Below are 19,858 nucleotides of genomic sequence, written 5' to 3'. Positions count from 1 at the left end.
CACATTGTGTTAATATCAGCTCTACAAAACTCAAAATGTGATTCCCAGCCCATATAAATTAGCTCTATAAGTAGGTCCAGCTTGATTTCTATTTGACATTTATAAGCAAGCAATTTTAAATAATTTTTCAAGGTAAAATAGGATAAAATTGTATTGATTTCGGTCAAGATATTGTTAAAGTTGACAAGCATACACCCGAAAAGTTAGAGAAATGGATCTAATCAATAGAGGCAGTTGACATGTTCGAGCAGGTTGGTGTATAATTCATTTCATAATTCATACCTGAAATTGCATATTACAGTGTCGATCTGATGTATATATTCCAAAAAAAAAAAAGAACGCAATTGACTCATCTTATTGATCAGTTCCAAACTATATACTAAGTTCTATCAACAAATTAAAAGAATGAGCTCGATAACCATATTAATCGACCAATTAATAACGCCAACTATTTCCCCATTAGATTACGACTACAAATCCGGCACACTCCATTCCACAAAAGACGAAAACAAAGCACTTGGAATGTCTCGCTCGTCATGTATCTTGGATGAAAATTGGTAATAAATACTCAGAATCAAAGCCTGAAAACAACAAGTCGAATGCAAAGAAATCGAGACGGTGGACAAAACCCGCAGATCAAATGGCGCAAATGAAAAGATCTAAACCTTTCGAGCGATGAATGCAGATGAATCTCACCGCAGACGACTGCGGACACGAACGTCCAGGGTGCCAGATGTTCTCCATTTTAAACACTGGGGAAGCCTTGGACGGGTCAGATTTCAAGTGGGAGCGGGGTCATCAGAGATAAACGAACGGATTAGGATCAAGCACCGCAGCCCTCCACTATACGCACCATTGATCAGATGGATGCACGAATCCTAAGGAGGTAATAATGCCCGATTAGCTCGTCCTTACTTCACAGTGCAGAAGAAGAAACAGAGGTTGAGAGTTTTACGATCATAAGAAATCAAGGAAAATTTTCTTCCAATACCCAAAGAAGTAGAAAAAAACACGGTTTTCATGTATTATTTTGCTGCAATCAAAGACATCCAATAGTGATTTAATACCCTGCATTTTATGCATGTCAAAAACATAAGATGATCAGAGATGAAAGCAGAGATATTTTAACCAGCAAGAAACCAGAGGAAGATAGCAGTCTGACTATAGCTTGACTACTTTCATCATACTTAGAAAGCATTTCAAGACTCTGTACATGAACAGAAAACATATTTTGGAAACCATTGTTTTCTTATGTGCCATCATTGTCCAATTTTGAAATGTGATGCATCAGTAATCTTGAACTTTGGCAGAATCTAAGAATACAATTTGGATACAGAGCAAAAGCTTAATCTGTAAATTTCAAATCATCTTGACTTTTAAAACCATCTTTCTATTCTTCCATGCATTTAAAATGATAAAAGATATGGACTGACTCATATACGAGTTCTAAAACACCATAAGGTTCCATTGTAGAAGACAACCTACAGCATATGATCTTAAAAATGAACAGAGTAGTTGGCCAGCTAGACTGCAACACAAGCAGACCTTGTCAAGTATTTGACATCCTGTAATCCACCATGTTCAGCATAACAATCGGGAAGCCTAATGTCATCAACAGAATAACTAAGCTTCAGCAAACATAGCAAACCCCTAAAAGAAAGTTGCAGTGTTGAAACCAAGTCAAAACTCAGCTGATTTCACATGTAAAGCATTAAAGAAAACAGAGGAAAGAATTGTTTGACTAGTAGCATTCCTCTTCAATCCACTAAATTACTTTGATGATTTGAAACTAGCATTAAAGAATTGTTCCATTCCCTTCGAACTATAATGCCAATATATCATATTCGAATTGAACAGATAGAAAGAGTAGAAGAAGAAAACTAAAACCAAAAGAAAATGTAAGTAAATCAAAATCTTTTGAGCTTCTTCCATATTGGATGTATGACTTCGGATAGAATTGGTATCTCAACAGAGAAGCGGAAAGCCTCACTCTTCCGCCACGTTCACGGCCTCGTGTTCCCTTGGAAGCACTGGATATCTGCGAGTGAAGCACGCATCGCAGAACATGTGGCCTTCCTTCCCAAATGCTACCCTTAAGCTCTCGAGTGAGAGAAAGGCGAGGGAGTCACTCCCTATTGCTCGTCTCACACCCTCGACGTCCAAACGATTGGAGATCAGCTCCTCGGCCCTCGGTGTGTCGACGCCATAGTAGCAGGAACTGATGATGGGTGGGCTGGCGATCCTCATATGGACCTCCCGAGCTTTTCCGGTGTTCTTGATGAGTTGGACGATCTTGGACGAGGTGGTTCCCCGCACAATTGAGTCGTCGATGACGACGACGCTCTTGCCTTCGAGGATGCCATAGACCGGTGCGAGCTTGAGCTTGACGGCGAGGTTGCGCTCTTCCTGATTTGGCTCGATGAAGGAGCGGCCTACGTAGTGGGAGCGAATAAGGCCCTGTCGGAAGGGCAAGCCGGAGGCCTCGGCGAAGCCGAGCGCAGCGAAGAATCCGGAGTCCGGGACCGGAATCACGATGTCGGCGCCTGGTGCAGGGGACTCGCGGGCAAGCGCTGCACCGAAGTTGTAGCGCGAAGCGTGGACCGGGTGACCAAAGACGACGGAGTTGGGGAGGGCGAAGTAGACATGCTCAAAGACGCAACCTTTGCGGGGTTTCTTGGGCAAGAGGCAGGAGGTGATGATGGACATGTCGTGGCCGTCGACGACGACCACCTCCCCGGGGTTCACCTCCCGCACGTACTCGGCGCTGATAAGGTCCAGGGCGCAGGTTTCGGAGGCGAAGACGATGGCGCCGTTGGGGCGGCGACCCATGACGAGGGGGCGGAAGCCATGGGGGTCGCGGACGGCGAAGAGCTTGTCCGCGGTGAGCAAGACGAGGGAGTAGGCGCCCTCGAGGGACTCGCAGGCCTCGATGATGCGGGCTAGGAGGGGCCGGGTGGTGGAGGTGGCGATGAGGTGGAGGATGACCTCGGTGTCGGAGGTGGTGCTGAAGATGGACCCTCTGGACTCGAGCTCGTAACGAAGCGAGTGGTAGTTGACGAGGTTTCCGTTGTGGGCGACGGCGAGCTGGCCAAAGCGGTAGCTGGCGACGAAGGGCTGGACGTTGGCGAGGGCGGAGGTGGCGCCGGCGGTGGAGTAGCGATTGTGGCCGATGGCTGCGGAACCGACGAGGGGCTCGAGCTTGGAGGTGTGGGAGAAGACCTCGGAGACGAGGCCAAGGCCGGTGCAGGAGTGGAGCGACGCGCCGTCAGAGGAGACGATTCCAGCGCCCTCCTGGCCGCGGTGCTGGAGGGCGTGCAGGCCCAGGTAGCACATCTGGGCGGCCTCCGGGTCGCCGACGATGGCGAATACGCCGCACTCCTCGCGGGGCTTGTCATCAAAGGCGAAAACATCGTCAGACGAAGGGTAAGGCAGGTCGGAGAAGGAGGAAGCAGCAGCGACGGATGCGGAAGAGGACAGGCGGAGGTGGGAGCGGAGGAGGGGCTGATTGGGGCATGGTCTAAGGGGAAACGGGAGGGAGGAGGGGGAGGCTTTGGAGGGGCAGAGAGAGGACACAGGGGAGGAGGATGGATGGCGAGCGGTGGCGCGGTATGTGGCAGCAGCCATTAGAGGAGGGAAGGCAAGGCAAAAGCAGAGAGGCGCTCGAAACCCGCGCGCGTGGTTGACGACGAAAGATACGGTCAGGGGTTTTATAGATTCCGATAACATCCGACTCGAATAGGTAAAATTGACGAGTAATCTATCAAGAGTGCATTTTAGGGATGCGTGTACGAACCGACGTATCGAATCCACACAACGGCATCTCCTATATCTCGAGAGCATTAAAAGCCGCACCTTACGAATCCATAGCCACAATATACAACAAGAGATCCAGAATGGAGGTTAACATATCTTTCAGGTGTTATGAGAATATAATTCCAAGGCATTCCCCAAAGAAACCGTTTGATTATTCTAAATTTGGAAAGAATTGTAGTCATGAAGTTAAGAAAGGGAAACAAACCTACAAAATTTTATTTCCGTTTTGGGTCAGCGGCCTACACCGCCTCCGGCCGGAGGCGTTGCCGCCGTGCACCGAGTTAGTCAAAACAAAACCTAAATAAATCTTTCCAAGAATCTGTGCCCACCAAACATGGAGTGTGGAGGCTGCATCTGCTTTAAGTGGTGGCATTACTTGCCATGGTCAAATTATCATTATTTTTATCATTATTTATCACTATTGACTAATTATTATTATTATAACCCTCAATTTTTTAAATTCTCACGGAGTGTCCCATTCTTTTAATGATGTCAAAATACCTCTAATTTTACAGATATTTTTCTACATAAAAAAATATAGGCATTCTATAAGATATTTAAAATAAGGGACGCTCTAAAGAAAAATTTTAAAAAATTTGCCTTATAATAATTTTTCATTGTATATTAATAAAGAAAATAAAAAGGCTGTATTATTATTGTTTAATATTATATATTGAATTCAAAAAATAATTCTTTTTCTCTTTAGAGAATCTATATTTTTTTAGTGTATAGTAGAACATCTTACTTTCAAAAAATAAAAAAAATATATTACATTAAATATCGTATATAATGTTCACACATGTATTAAACATGAGATGATTTAAATGCTAGATGCCTTAACCGAGATAATATCTAATTTTTTAAATAGTATTAAAATGCTTCATAATTTGTAGATCATATTCAAAAGAGGGTTTGGAATAGAGGACCATTCTCTTGAGGAAAAAACAAAGATTAAAAAAATATTTTTATGAAAAATTCGTCATATTATTATTATTATTGTCATCATTATCCATAAAGAAAATAAAAAGGAGGGGTTTGGAAGAAAAAAGAATAAAGGAAGATAGATTAGGGGTTTTGTGACCACCCACACAGCCCAATCTGGACCGCCGTTTGGCCTCCACAGAAAGGAGAGGTGGAGGCGGCGCGAAGTGGATATGGGGGGCTTTCCGATATCTTGTTCGGCCGCCGGCTCCACCATGTGATGGAGAGGGCAGGGCAGCCCACTCCGGAGAATATACTGTCTTGGACTCTTCTTGTTCGTACGCGCTATTTTGACCTGCAAGTGGATGATGGCTTTGTTTGTGATGTGGTGGCCATGGCGAAGCTCGGAGGATGAGACATCCTCTTGGGAACGAAGACTTCTGTGCCTCATCTGTTACTTCCGGTCATCCTCAAGGCGTCCATGCGACATTGGATTGAGCTCTGATCCAACCGCATCTAATCCATTACTTGTTTTTAGGTTTACAGATAACCTTTACACTAACAATCAATATAAAACTATATATATATATATATATATATATATATATATATATATATATATATACTTGATTTCAAGTCAGTTGTGATTTCAAATTGGATTATTTTGAAATTGCAATGCAAATTTGTGGTGGATATTTAAAAAAATTCTTTAAAAAAGTTTCTATTTTTTTCTCAATTAGTATTTTTTCCTATATATTTGCACATAACACTTTTTACCATGTATTACTCGTACAGTCTTATTGTCGTCCTCTTTCACATACTCTTACTTCTAATTTTGATAAGAGTGAAAGTACGAGGATGACAATAAGAGCAAGAGCGCATGAGCGAAAATAATGATAAGAATGAGAGCGTGTGAGCGTAGCAAAGCAAAGGCCAGAGATAATTTTATCCTTTAAAAAATAAGAATGCTCTACGAGATAAATGAAAAATGAGATGCTAATTAGAAAAAAAATAAAGAATTTTTTTTAATCATCCTATTTTTAAAACTTATTTTTTTATAATTAATAAAATATTTTAATTTAATTTAAATGAATAGGATAGAGAGGAACAAGTGGCTAACCCATTCGCTCATGTGGGCCTCACAATTAAATGATGAAAGGAATCATTTGAAACAAATTACATGGTCACAAACTAGAAGAAATAGTAAGAGATCCACTCTTTTCTTCTACACTAAGAAAGCACTTTTTTTTTTTTTTCCCAATTTCCCAATGCATCTTTTTCAGTATAATTCTTATCACACACGTTTAACCTAAGAATTCTCGTGCGATCCGATGCACCAATGTTGGTACGATCGTATTCACGAATTAATCTTACCTAAACCGCACAACGTCATTGTGATATCTATTTCCCAAAGATCAACCTTTTCGAAATATGATCCAGCTCGGGAGAAGACGGATCGGTGAAAGCGCAAAACACAATCAACTTTCGTTTTCGTTCCGCCGAAGCATAGTTCCAGATGGAATGAAGGGTCAAAGATGGGTCGTGGATTGTTCTTGCTGCCTGAGAAGGCACACTTCAATTCGTATTCTTCTTGTTCTGACAAGACCACACGCGTCAGAGCATCCATCGAACGGCTCCGATTTGCGAAGCAGATAGAGAGATGCGAAGCTGCTGCGTGTCGAGATGCCTGCCATGCCCCGACAGCCAATTTAAAGGTCGGAGAGCGACGCAGCCCCTCCTGCCTCCTGTTGGTTTGCCCTTTTCATCCCCCGTTCCAATCCGTTTCTGCTTGGGATCTGAGCCCAACTTGCACCTGCCCGCCGTCCCCAACAGCGTGGGACGCGCTGCCCGCGCCCTCCTTTCGTGGACTCGAAGATGGACCACCAGCTCATCCCCGTTAGCTGTTTGTTAATTTGACTAGTAAGCTCCTGACCTAAGACAAGTCGTTGGCTTTTGGAGTTTTGTATCGTATAATTGCTTGTTGCCAACCCGATCCAACATTTTTTAGGTCAAATTCAATGGGAGTGGTAGATGGTTGCTTGTAATCGAGAGGTATCTGTTTGAAACATACTGCAATTAATATGTGCCGGTGGAGGAAGACGAAGACACAGTTCGGTCCCAGTCTTCGGGTGAAGCCGTTGTTCAAAGAGGCTGTGGCTTGTTATAACTGGTTATTGGGGCCTCGTTTCAGGGCCAATCCGCATTAAAAATTGTTCTTTTTTGTTATTTTTACTGCTATCATGCTATTTCTGAGGAGAAATATGATGTGTTTTACCTTCTCTCACCTCCGCCCGTCCCATTTGTAGACAAAGCTTAGCACTTTTCTTTATTGTATATGTTTATTCTTATTCTTCGCCCCTCCATCCTCCCTCCCTCTCGCCTTTCACGAGGCCTTCGAATGAGGCCCGCGGGCTGGTAGATGAGCAGCGGCAGGACGCCGCCCGACCGATGGAGCAAGCTCCGGCCGACGCGCGGTCCGCCCACCTCTTCGCCGACAACCTCAAGGGCTTCCTCCTCGCCGTCGCCTCCAGCGCCTTCATCGGAGCCAGCTTCATCATCAAGAAAAAGGGCCTCAAGCGCGCCGGCGCCTGCGGCTCCCGCGCCGGTACGTCACCCCTTCGCCCTGCCCTTCTCTCCTCCTTGCCCTAGCCCTAATCTCAACTTGTGTTCAAAGAGAATAGCTTGCTTTGTTTGGTTCTCCAGGCATAGGTGGGTACGGATATTTACTGGAGCCTCTGTGGTGGATCGGGATGGTCACAAGTAAGCCCCTTTTTGGTCGATTCATTTACTATTTCTTTTGTCTTTTGAATCCTGAAGGAAAGTTGAATTTGTTGCAGTGATTGTTGGTGAAATTGCGAATTTTGTGGCCTACATGTTTGCCCCAGCTGTTCTTGTCACTCCGCTGGGTGCTTTGAGTATCATTGTTAGGTAAGAGGTGTGCATCTGAAAGTTTGCTGGATGCAGATTTTATATAATAGTCAAAAATTTGTCTTTTTAACTGGTTTTAATGCTGAGAAATGGTGACTGCAGTGCCATTTTGGCCCATTTTATTCTCAAAGAGAGATTGCAGAGGATGGGTGTGTTGGGCTGCGTGCTTTGCATGGTGGGTTCAACAGTTATCGTGCTCCATGCACCAGAGGAGAGGACCCCGAGCTCTGTTGAACAGATATGGGATCTAGCGACACAGCCAGGTATTCTATGATGGCTTATTCTTGAGTTCATTTAGTGCATTTGAGGCGTATTCATTTTCATTCATGATTTTGTTCAGTTAATCAACTTGCTTGGTCATCTTGTTTCTGATGCGTGTTATTTATTGCTTGATGTGCGTTTGTCAGCCTTTCTTTTGTATGCGGCTTCAGCAGTTGCAGTATCTCTGGTGCTTATGTTGCATTGTTCTCCACGGTTTGGGCAGACAAACATAATGGTGTACTTGGGCATATGCTCTGTAATTGGATCTTTGACGGTAATGATGTTGTGATGATGGTGTGTTTGTTTCCGTTAATGCTCTGCTCTTGTTATCTCTTATATTTATCAACTGTTCAGGTGATGAGTATTAAGGCCGTAGGAATTGCAATCAAGCTTACAATGGAGGGCATCAATCAAGCTGGTTACTTCCAGACATGGGTATTTGTGATGGTGGCAATATCCTGCATCATAATTCAATTGAACTACTTGAACAAGGTTAGCGACTTGAGCAAACTTGAACTGCAGTGCAGTTCCATAGGTGTCTTATGGTGCTGCCTGTTTCTGGATATCCCAGAGAGATGCTACAACTTCACTATCCTGCAAGATTCACAATTAGATGCATAATTATTTTTCTAACATATTAGTTACCATTTTATGTGTGTGTGTGTGTGTTATAGCATATAGGTTCTTTTGCAATTATGTAATGTTTTTTTCTTAGAGTTTTAAAACTACACTTGTTTTATATGAGTTTTGCTTTATAACTTATTTTAGAAACTTTGTTGCATCTCAGTTGCCATGATCTTTGAACATGTTTGGTTTGCCAATGAAGTAAATCACAATAGCGTGCAATCAAGGTAGGTTTCTAGGAGTTCAAAGCTACAGTTGTTTAATACGAGTTTTGCTTGGGTTCTGAATAATTATGTTAGAAAATTTGTTGTATCCCAATTCCCATAATTGTTGAACATGTTTTGTGTTTGCTAACGAAATAAATAACAATAGTGTGCAATCAAGGTAGGTTTCTATCTTTTCCTCTTTCTGGTATTTATAGTTATCTTCAACTATGTGAGAATTCCTTTTTGGGCTTCTTGATACAGCATACTTGTATGTTTAATTCTTTGATCTGTTACATGAGTCTTTCATGCTCATGGTTCCTAGAATATTATAGTTGTTCACTATAGTTTATTGTTTGTGATGTTGATAACATAGCTTCAGCAATGGCTTCAAGACTAGCTTTTGTGAAATTGATAACATAGCTTTTAACAAGTAAAGGTTTGTCTTTTAAATACAATTGTACAAGTATATTTGATTGAAAATTTCATTTTGTTTCCTTAAAGTATTTGTTAGTGGAAGCTGCATGCAACTGGGATAGCTGTAGTTGTCACATTTCGTAAATAAAACCTAGCTAATCTAGGAGATGCAGAAATAGAGAAGTGGGATTTGTCTCCAGAAATAGGAAGATCAGTGTCAGTTCCTTTTAAAAGACAAATGTGAACTTGGGCCTCAGAATAACTTTATGTAGATTTGTTCAGTATTGTGGTTATGATCTTTTCTTTGGCTCTTCTAGCAATCGGGTTAAATAGAGTTTATGATGTGTGATTTTATATGGACATTCTCTAGATATGGCCTTTGAGGAATATAGATGATGTAGGATGAGCAACAAATGGAGAATAGAAAGAAAGAAGAGAAATATAATAATTGAAAGATAATAGAAAAAGCTTGAATAACTACCAGACTTGCTCTGGCTCTAAGAGCTAACTCTTAGGATGAAGGCCTCGCACCTCTACACGTCTCGCATGTAGACGGTGGGATCATACCATCAGAAACATAATTGTGACCTCGCACCATCTACACACAAGGTGGGAAAGAACTTAATTCATTAATCCATTTCTCATTCATGCATGCCAATGTTCTTGCCCCTTTTTATAGGCTCAAGTACAAGAATAAAAAGAAAATTACAGAAATAAAAAAAAATTACAATCACATCAAATCAGATGTATGATATTCTTTTTCCTTTGAAGAAGGTAATATTTCTAATTTGATTTGAGCAATAATCTTCCTCTCTTGATGATATTCTTGATTGATAGATTTTCATCTTTGTAGAGATGAATCTTCAATCAAGATTTGTGATCTTCAATAAAAAAACAAATTTAATGTCTTCCATCTTTTCTGCATTTGCTTCCTTTTTCCTTGTTATTGAGTAGATACCGATATATGACAACTTATTACATATGCAAAATATCACTAAACTAATTAAATTTATTTAAATAAAGGATAAACTAATTAGTTCTGCATCAATAAAGATCTGGTCTTCTCTTCTCTTTTATTAGGGACAAAGAACTTATAATCATCAAATTGCAACAAAGTCTTCTCTTTTATTTAAGGATTGTGTCGCTTACTTTCTATCTCCAGTTACTTCTTTTCCACTGAGAAGTACACTTTAGTTGTATGCTGACTTGCTAGATTGTTATCTTCTTATGAAAGTACAAGGAGATTAACTGTTGTTGGTTCAAACTTCCAGTTAAATGATTTATTACTGTGGCTTATAACTTGCTAAGTTTGCATCAGAAAATTGTGTTCCAGTCAATTTAGGTGGGCCAAGATTTTGGTTCAACCTTTGTGGGTGGCATAATCTGCTAGTATATAAGCAGTGTGGTTTGACCTGTAGAATAATAGAAGCTATTTGGATGGTTTGTAGGGTTGTATTACTGAAAGTTCTAATAAAATAGCCAACTTCATTCGCACAGAGGTGTACAATGCCCATTCCTAAACTGCATTAGGCTAATTGTTAGAGTATTGCCATTAATAAGCGCCTCTCTGATTCGAGATAGAGGAAAAGCCTGCCAAGTGCTACGAGACTATACTGATCTAACTTTGTTGTTGAAAAAGATAGAAATAATATCTAAGCATGCTTAAAGCCTTTCAAGATCCTTCTTTTATAGGGCTACTATTTCCCCCCATAATTTTATCTGAAATCTACTTATTTAGACTTTGTAATTATATATAGTATTGCTATGCTGATAATACAATAAAATATACTAGTAAACTTTGCTAATAATCTTCTATTGTTTATGAAAGTGCCTAGCCCTCTCTTAGCCTTGGCCAAACTGTAATAGAAAGCCTGCTTGTTCATTTGCTTGGGGAGAATGGTTAGCATGAATATCGCTCGCTTTCTCTGTTAGGTAGGGCTGTTGGCTCCTATAAAGATTCCCAATGACCCGGATTTTGCTGTCCAGGGCAAGATATGGTCAATGACTCGTCTCCTGGCAGGTTGGCATTTTTGAAATGCTTGTGCCAAATAGTTAATATTCTAAAATTACAAAGAATGTTTGGAAGCAGAAGTAATAGATCATTATTTTTGTGACAGGTGTTATCATTAAAATCATTGTTGGAGACAAATTATTCGGTTAATGCACATTGAAAATCACTTTCTTATCATGTTTCACGAGTACATGTATGTCAGTTTGCTAAGTTTAACCTATCATTCTGTGTCGAAATTAGCTACACATGGATTAATGATTTTAAGGTTAATGGAAGAGCTAACCAAGAATTTTTTATTTTATTTTATCTCTTACCCGACTTAATGGCTTTCCAAAACAAATTCAAGGCCCTGAATGTTTCTTATTGTCTGTTTTCCTTTTTTTTCCCTCTCCAGGCATTGGATACTTTCAATACTGCAGTTGTTTCTCCCGTCTACTATGCCATGTTCACAATTCTTACAATATTAGCAAGTGCCATTATGTTCAAGGTACTGAATACAGAAATGATTAACAATGTTCAGTTTTCTATTCTTATGTTGATATTTGTCTAGAGGTAATTTCTTTGTACATGCACAGGATTGGTCTGGGCAGAGTGCAAGTAATATTGCATCAGAGATTTGTGGGCTTATTACAGTAATTTCCGGGACTACAGTGTTACATTCTACAAGAGAACCAGATCCACCTTCCTCTTCAGGTAAATCAAAGCCATCTAAGATCACTATGGGCGTCAATGATTGTGACTTCAGCCTGTGAGAAAATTTTCTTTTCACTGTTAATTTCATGGGAAGTAAACAGCCGTAGGATTCAAACTTGAACGGAATATCAGGATATACATTATACTCAATTATATGTGAAGTTTCTGTCTCATTTTTGGGAGTATTTATATTCACAGTACTTCTGTTAAATATAACATAAAAATGTTCTAGGTGATTGTTGAATTCCATCTACTAGTATTTTCAATCACTTGGATATTTTCCATAAGTGGATATTCTGAAACATTGAGGAGGTTGTCACTATAATCCAATTGATCAAATGAGTTAAGCATTGTGACAGCGAGAGAAGCCCATCTGACTTGTACTTTCTTCGTTTTCTTCATTTACATATATCATATTCTTTATGTCATGGATAATTATCTGTGTTTTTGATACACTCATGATTCTGGTGCTAAACATTGCTGAGATATGAGAACCACAAGCTTTCCCAGTATAACTGGTCACAAACATTTTCCCTGCATAAAGAGAAACATTGAGCTTTTGTAGTTATTGTTATATACGCTCATTTATTTGTATGCTGATTGTGATGACGGAAATCTGTATAATCATAATACATTTTTTTCTTAGTTCATTATCATCATATAAGTTTGTTATGCAACCTTGCAGATTTATATGCACCACTCTCTCCTAAAATATATTGGCACATCCAAGGAAATGGTGATCTGGGAAAGCTCAAGGACGATGATTTGTTGTCTGGGGAATTTGTTGCTGTGGTTCGACAGGATTATTTCGTTTAGGCAATGGGGATAATACCTGGCATCATTTTATGAGCTCATGTGCTTCATGATTGCCTTTGATTATGTGATGCCAGGCCTATGCAAAACACAACTTGATGATTGATGGCTGGAGATCGAATAGAAGTTTTGTAGATTATATAGTGGACCAAAATTGCTGATGTTCTCTGGTTGTGGTTCCCATTTCATATGGTCATCTGGGAGATGCTTCCGTGCTCCATGCTCTAGTTCTGTAAGCTATTATTCTTCGAGTCTCTTGTTGCTGATAGTTGCAGCCATGCAAGTCTTGGTTTTCCATTTAGTTGGTAATGGCTGTATTGTGGATGTGGTTTAGCCCTGGATGTACTGAGAGGATGGTGATTGCAGGTCTTTTGGTGTATTCTACTGTACAGTTCATTTTCTTTAGCTTTATCATGGAAGTTCCTTAATTTATTTCATATGTGCATCCCTAAATTTTTTTAGAGAAAATTGCATACATATATCTTTCTCCAAAGTTGGTGGTTTTCATGGTTCCTTATCTTAACTTAAGCAAAGCTCGAAAACTTGTATGTCATTGTAGTTAATCTGTCAGTTGAGCATTAATATAATGAGGTTGAAACTCAAATTGACATTAATATCTCATTAAAAAATGTTAGTGAATATAAGGAATCATCTAATTGAACAGGAGTAACAAAGGGCATTTTAGGTAATCAGAATTATTCAAATTTAGTGATAACAATGATTAGTAGTAATTAACTCGAGTTTATTGGGTTGATGTTATCAGGGATGACAGAAATAAAAGATTTTGAGTTTTTGGAGGGATATATATAAAAATCTGAACTTTTGGAGGGATATGTAATATCAAATTTGGAGGAAATACTCTTTCCAAACAGGATATATATGTAAATGCCATGAAAGATGGTATATGCAAGTGGTGATGTGGTTGGTTGATCTTAAATTGACTGGAAGCTATACATGCTAATCCACATGTAGTCTTCTTGCATTTAGACTTGCAATTAACTCTGTTGGATAAGGATTAGTTTGTTTTATTATCAAAGTCATTTATGTGAATAGAATGAAGTACTTTGTGTATAAACTGACTGTATTCTGAACTTGTTTTGCTCTGATGTCTGCTTACTTGGCCTTAATCCGTATTTAGGATAATTAATGCAAGCTCTCAGAAGAATACAAAGAAGATCAAAGGTAACTTTTTGGACAGGGAATCTGTTTTCCATCTGTAGATCATGTCAAATGTTGTAACCATGATTAGTATTCTCATACTTTGGATTATCGATTTCGCATTTGGTTTGATGATTATTGTGCGTGAGCCTTTTCTTCTTACTCCAGGATCCTTATTTAGGATATGTAGTAGTTGATATTTTAAGATATTCCCATACTGTTTTTCTGTTTCATGTTGTTCATCCAGTTTTAATGCCCTGGTACTTTTTCACATCGAGAAACTGTGTTTTCATATTGGATTTTAGTAAACCGCATTGCAGTGCATTTGAACAGTTGAACCGCAAATATATTGAAATTTATTGTTTCCAGTAACTAGTTGCACAACAAGGGTGGCATTTAGTCATCAAATTTTGCTAGGTCACTAAAACCTTGAGTACCCATTTCTCTTGAGATGAACTTGCATGCTTCTTTCTTGTGCGTGAGTTTGTGCAAACCATGACTCTTTCATGTCCAGGCACTTACAGAGAGTTCCATGGACTGATGCCATTCATCCTCAACAGTTGAGTTGATCTTATGACTAGAAATCATCTCTCTGTATCTTATGTATGGACCAATTTTTGCTGTTGTGTCTCTGACTTGGAAATCATCTTGCAGGATCAATAGATCCTAAAATATTCAAGGCCTTGATGCATGATTTCTTAATCAACAAAGCTAGCCTCATTGAATGTGGATTAGGTAAATTATGTTATCTGATATTTTAAAAATCATCCTCTCAAAAGTTTTAGGAATGTATAACTTTATTGCAACATGGTTAACTGATTACAATTTATCAGGAAAAGAAGCAGAGTTCTCTTTAGTAGCATTTGTTGGTAATGGATGGATCTTTTCTTTCCCGTCTGCATATGATTGACTCCTCATATCATGCCATTTTATCTTACCCTGTAATCTGGGAGGTTCTTTGCTGAATGTGATTCATCCTGTTGCTGAAAGAAAAGGAAAAGAAAGTTGAATGAAGCAGATGCACAAAAATAGAGATTGTATGTACTATTGCACCACTGTTATAATTTTGAAGAGCAATTGTCTTGCCTGTTAGTTGGCTGATCGAGTGCAATTTGTTGTCCCAAGTGTTAAGAGTGATCATAGTGGATCAAAACTTTGCAGTGAGGATTAAGGTAACTAAAGTTGAATCATTAATTTTTCTTCTGTTGTAAACCATTTGGTTTCAGTTTCTCTTCTTCCAAGTGTTTTTGTTTTGATATCTGATTTGCCACGATGCTTGTGTCCAGCAAAACTACCAAGACTAGTTTCAGATGACTCTAGAAGTAAAGATTGAAGGATATCATCATAGGAACACCCTAAACTTTGATGTATATGGATTAAGGGTAAAGCCATCAGAAAAGAAAAAAAAAAGATTTGAGGAAGATTTGTGGGTACAAAGAGCATAATTCTTGACTATTGCCTTTATCACTCATTCATATGTTTCTTAAAAATCAAGTGAAGATACCAGCAATCTTAATTGATTGAAGTTTTGATGTTTGATAGCTTATCAATTATTCTTATGCACATTTTAGCAATGAACACTGCTTTGCATGTTGGACTTGTGTCCCAACACACGATGTATAATACATTGGTGTGTACTGATGTTTCAAGAGGAAGAAGAAGAGGAAGCATATCCATCGAACATGTTTCAAGAGGAAGAAGAAGAGGAAGCATATCCATCGAACTATCCGAATTGTTTTGGGGCAAAGAAGGTTCTTGAATAAATTTTTTTTTAATGCTTCGGATCGAACTATCCGAATTGGTATTGAAGACTATCTTAATTGGTAGAAGTTTCGATGTTCGATAGCATTATCAATTATCCTTATGCATTTCTTGTTATTAATAGTAAGGTCTTATGATCAAATTTGCTTTCATCAAATTATGACTAAGGGTTTAAATTGTCAACCTAAAACTTAGGTGAGAACGAAACCAAAAAATTTATTGAAGGCGATAGTACTAATGAGGTGTCTACTAACTTTGCTAGTAATTAGGACTTGGGATTGAGTCCCACCTTCACGTTTTTAATTAGCGTATTAGATGGTGATGAGTCATTATCTCAAGACTATCTCATAGAGAAGAAGCTTACCTCCATTAATTTTAGGGTCTACTTGTTTGTGCCGGAAGAGGTGGTGGCGGTGGAGATTTGTATGGTGCTCTTTCTTCATTTACTGATCGTCCTGTAAACAACAATATCCTACTTATAATTGAGGAGCCACTAAATTAGGATTGAGACGGCAACTAATTTAGCTAGTGAAGGCCATGAATCCCACATCCACTCTAAATATGGTATATTAGAAGGCCATGAATCATGATATGAAATCTAGCGAAACTTACGGGTATAACTGTAGTACGGGATGATTGGTGGTCTCCGAATTGGTGGCGGCGGTGGAGATCGGTATGGTGCTCTTAATTCATGTACTAACAATCCTGCAAGCACAAGAAAAAGCTCTGTTAATAAGTTGGACGATACTTTCCTGGTCTGAGAGCATGATTCCCATCCCTCCTCCATTTGATCCTAATCCTCACTTCTGTCAATCTCATAGGACTCCTTTTCTTGTGTCAGGATCATTTTGGAGCTAGAAGAGTAACATTTGAGGTGAGCTTAATGGAGAAAGAAACCTCACCTCTGTGAGCTTCAGATGAGTGGAACTGACAAAGGAGGATGGCAACTGCAATCAGGAGGGTGCGGCAGGCACGAACAAGGTTCAACTTCATGGTAAGTTCTTCTGATCCTTGTTTGAAAGAGTTCTTAGTATACGGAACTGTTCATGATATTTCGTGGCAGCAGCATGGCAATATATACTGTGCAGTTGGGCTCGAAAGTCTTCTTAGCATGCCTGAAAATTTCATCGTCAGGATTTCTACTTCTTTGCACATGCCTGAGCATGTCTGACCTTGAACTAGTCAAATGCATGTTGTTGGATTTTTCTTTCTTTCTACCTACATTTTCCATAGTAGACCTGTTCTGGTTTCCTTAGATCAGAAAGGAGTCTTCTTTATGGTTTGTGATGGAGAATTCTAACATGAGAATTTGATTTGTTCACTGAGACATAGAATTTTCAAGATCAAGACAAGTAACAAATCGAACAACATATCAATCATATTTAATTGAAGGAAGTTGATCATCTAAGAGAAGCAAAGCCTGAAGTTTGTAGAAACTTTGGCTGTACTAGTGGCTTCAGTTTCTGATTTGCCATCAGCTTTGACTTTGGTTGTTGGTCTATCACCTTTCAGATTCACCTAACCTCACATTGAATATAAATGAGGTTCTGCAATTTCTGACATTTTTTATGTTGGTTAATCTTTAACTAATGATTCTCATGATAAAATGTTACATCTTTATCACTCAAAACTATTGTGAAGAACACACACCATGCATCCTGTCATCACTCACATTCCAAGATTCTTATCTGAAGTATATATTAGTTAGTATTTCCAAAGGGATATAGATCTTTCAGTTTTAGTCCATAAACTGTTTCAGCTGTTGAATTAACTCAAATTAAATGCTTCTGCTTTTTAACTCAAAGTACTCCTTGGTATGAACTGCATCAGCAGCTGTTCTTTCTTGTTCATCCAGTTTGTGTTTGCTGTATTCTGATGACCATTTCTAATTTTCATGGGCTTTCATGCAAGAAAGACATATTTTTGGTGACATTTAGGGGATATCACATCAATACATGACCCTCAACAAGTTTGCTTTAGAAGCAGCTATAGAAGAAATCTCATCATTTTGCTGACATTAAACAGTTCTTTTTGATAGAACAGACATCAGAAAGGTGCTAAATGTTCCAAATGCTTCCTCACTAGGAATACAATTCTGCCAGTAAGCAATTGTGGACTTGAATCTGCTCTTGTTTTCATTATTCTTTCAAACACTTAAATTTTAATTGGAAGGCCTTATTGTACAATAATGACAAGAAGAAATTAATCCAATCTTGATTACTACTTTTTAAAAGAAAGAAAACTGATAAAGGTTGCTCAGAAAATTTCACAGGATTCTTAGTTGTGTAATTAATTGGAAACTTGAATACAAATTTCTCAACCGTATCAAAAGCCATTTAACTATAAATTCTTAATCAATCAATTGTCTAAATATTGTTTCAAAGCCATTTAACAATAAGTTTCTTAACCAATCAATTCCCTAAATTTCTGTATCAAAGCCATTCAACTGAAGGTCAACATGGAATTTAAATAGGGAAAACCCAGCAGCTTCCCCAAGATGGCCTATGAATCTAAGCTCAGGTTTGCTAGTGACTTGCAATAAGAAATTTGAGGGATGATCTCATTGATTGTGAATTAAGGTATTTAAGTTGTAGACATCCAACTCTCTGCTGTCCAATAGCCTAGACAAAGGAAGAACAGTTCTCTGCTGTCCACTGCAACTGAAGTGCTGAGAGTGCTTGCAAAGAAGAATCACAAGGCATAGATTTTGTCTTAGCTGAAGGATTGGAGACTCAGTATTCCTCCTAAATTAACTTTATTGAGGAAATTGAGTCTCAGCTATTGACTTGTAACTTTTAAAGGAGCAGTACTCTAAAAAAAATCCTTTAATCTCTCAGTAGTTTTACATTGGAAGTGGGAGAAATCTTGAATAAACTTGTGAGGGTTAAATAGGTATATTATCATCAATTTGGGATTAAATAGTTTGAATCATGACAAACAGTATCAGAGCATTATAATATCTTGTTTTGATCTTATCTCAAAAGTTTTAGATTCTATCGAATACAAATAATTTCTTCTTATCTAAACACATTTTTAGTTAACTGGAGAGAAAAAACAGAGATGTGACATCAATCAGACCATAAATTAAAGAGGCAGATACAGTTAATTCCTCATCGTCCCTTATTGGTTTTGTAGGGAGGGACGAATGAAATTTACAGAGCACAGAGACAGGTACAACATGAGCATGATCTAGCTGGATATTAAATTCCATGGCAACGAGCAATTACTTTGTTCTCTGAGTTCCTTCTCGGTGGAGCCAACGTATCCTCATGCAACCTTTATTTGTGGCGTAAGAGCATCGGGTTGGATTCACCTACCATCACCAAAGGAAAATATCTACAGTGATTCCTGTAGTTTCGGTGGCTGACAAGATGACGTGGTCCAATTTGAGTACTTGTCTATCTAGATGATAACGATGTCCACATGAGGGTAGGTTTGATGTTACGGTAAGATTGTACATTCTGTCTTGTACCCTCTATTGAGAGTTTAATTATAAATTATTTTCTGTAATTGATTAATTTTAATATTTTTTATTTTTATTTTTTAAAAAATTACATTAGGATCTTTATACTTATACAAGTAAAATATTTAATCTTGTTTCTCCTCATGTTGTCGATTCGGTTAATGAAAATATCATAGGGTTTATAATTGAGTACGTATCGATTTTGCTTCACTCCGATTTATCACTAAACAAGTATAGTATTTTTGTTAGTAGAATCGACAACGGACGTAAAGAGAACGAGCTTAAATATTTCACTTATGATAATTTTGAAAGTATAGAAACCGAGATATCGTTATATTAGGTACTCTAATATGTAATTAGCAACACAAATGTAATGTTCATTATAATCTATTATCATATTATTTGATATCTGAGAAAGTTTCTATTTTCCTAATATATTTCTACCTTAGAAAATATTATCATAATCTTGGTAAAACACAATACCATTATCTCAATATCACTTAAATTGTTATGTTTACCTACATAAACATGAAGTCGTCATATGTCATTTCATAGCTCTTATATATAATATATTTCCATTTTTCTCATCTTCCTTGATTTTCCAGATTTGTTTATATAATTTTCTTATTTACAATACAATTGATATAATTAACATAGCATCTTAATTAGGTAACCATGATATATTTGATTTAAATAATATTCATTATTTTGCATCCCAATTTAAATTATAATCTATATTTATTCTAAGATAATTTACCAAAAAAAGCCTCTAGGGATTTTATGACACCCCTA

At 38.3% G+C, this 19,858-nt stretch overlaps 2 protein-coding genes and 1 long non-coding RNA gene across 3 annotated transcripts; 1 reads left to right on the top strand and 2 right to left on the bottom strand.

The window, feature by feature from the left end:
• Nucleotides 1–1,782: 1,782 nt before the first annotated feature.
• Nucleotides 1,783–3,785, bottom strand: LOC135629138 (amidophosphoribosyltransferase, chloroplastic-like). The gene has a single exon (XM_065136327.1). The coding sequence runs from the start codon at nucleotides 3,724–3,726 to the stop codon at nucleotides 1,987–1,989; it is 1,740 nt and encodes a 579-aa protein (XP_064992399.1). The 5' UTR covers nucleotides 3,727–3,785; the 3' UTR covers nucleotides 1,783–1,986.
• Nucleotides 3,786–6,528: 2,743 nt separating this feature from the next.
• On the top strand, nucleotides 6,529–13,121 carry LOC103979119 (probable magnesium transporter NIPA6). The gene is made up of 10 exons (XM_009395162.3): nucleotides 6,529–6,654; nucleotides 6,743–7,339; nucleotides 7,438–7,494; nucleotides 7,572–7,662; nucleotides 7,765–7,925; nucleotides 8,070–8,197; nucleotides 8,278–8,415; nucleotides 11,573–11,665; nucleotides 11,754–11,871; nucleotides 12,557–13,121. The coding sequence occupies exons 2-10, from the start codon at nucleotides 7,183–7,185 to the stop codon at nucleotides 12,685–12,687; spliced, it is 1,074 nt and encodes a 357-aa protein (XP_009393437.1). The 5' UTR covers nucleotides 6,529–6,654; nucleotides 6,743–7,182; the 3' UTR covers nucleotides 12,688–13,121.
• Nucleotides 13,122–14,087: 966 nt separating this feature from the next.
• Nucleotides 14,088–17,044, bottom strand: LOC108952419 (uncharacterized). Its single transcript, XR_010493178.1, has 4 exons — nucleotides 16,506–17,044; nucleotides 16,216–16,308; nucleotides 15,968–16,058; nucleotides 14,088–14,825 (listed from the first exon to the last, which is right to left on the bottom strand). It is a non-coding gene; the product is annotated as an uncharacterized LOC108952419 (long non-coding RNA).
• Nucleotides 17,045–19,858: the final 2,814 nt, after the last annotated feature.

Source organism: Musa acuminata, chromosome BXJ1-3 (genome assembly GCF_036884655.1).
Source record: "Musa acuminata AAA Group cultivar baxijiao chromosome BXJ1-3, Cavendish_Baxijiao_AAA, whole genome shotgun sequence".
Lineage (NCBI taxonomy): Eukaryota > Viridiplantae > Streptophyta > Magnoliopsida > Zingiberales > Musaceae > Musa > Musa acuminata.
Note: the sequence above shows the minus strand (reverse complement) of the source record. Positions and strands in the feature narration are given on the sequence as shown.

Coding starts and splice junctions, on each gene's coding strand:
- LOC103979119 (XM_009395162.3), top strand. CDS start 7,183: ATGGAGCAAGCTCCGGCCGACGCGCGGTCCGCCCACCTCTTCGCCGAC. Junction 11,666..11,753: donor CAAGTGCCATTATGTTCAAG/GTACTGAATACA, acceptor GTACATGCACAG/GATTGGTCTGGGCAGAGTGC. Junction 11,872..12,556: donor AGATCCACCTTCCTCTTCAG/GTAAATCAAAGC, acceptor GCAACCTTGCAG/ATTTATATGCACCACTCTCT.
- LOC135629138 (XM_065136327.1), bottom strand. CDS start 3,726: ATGTTATCGGAATCTATAAAACCCCTGACCGTATCTTTCGTCGTCAAC.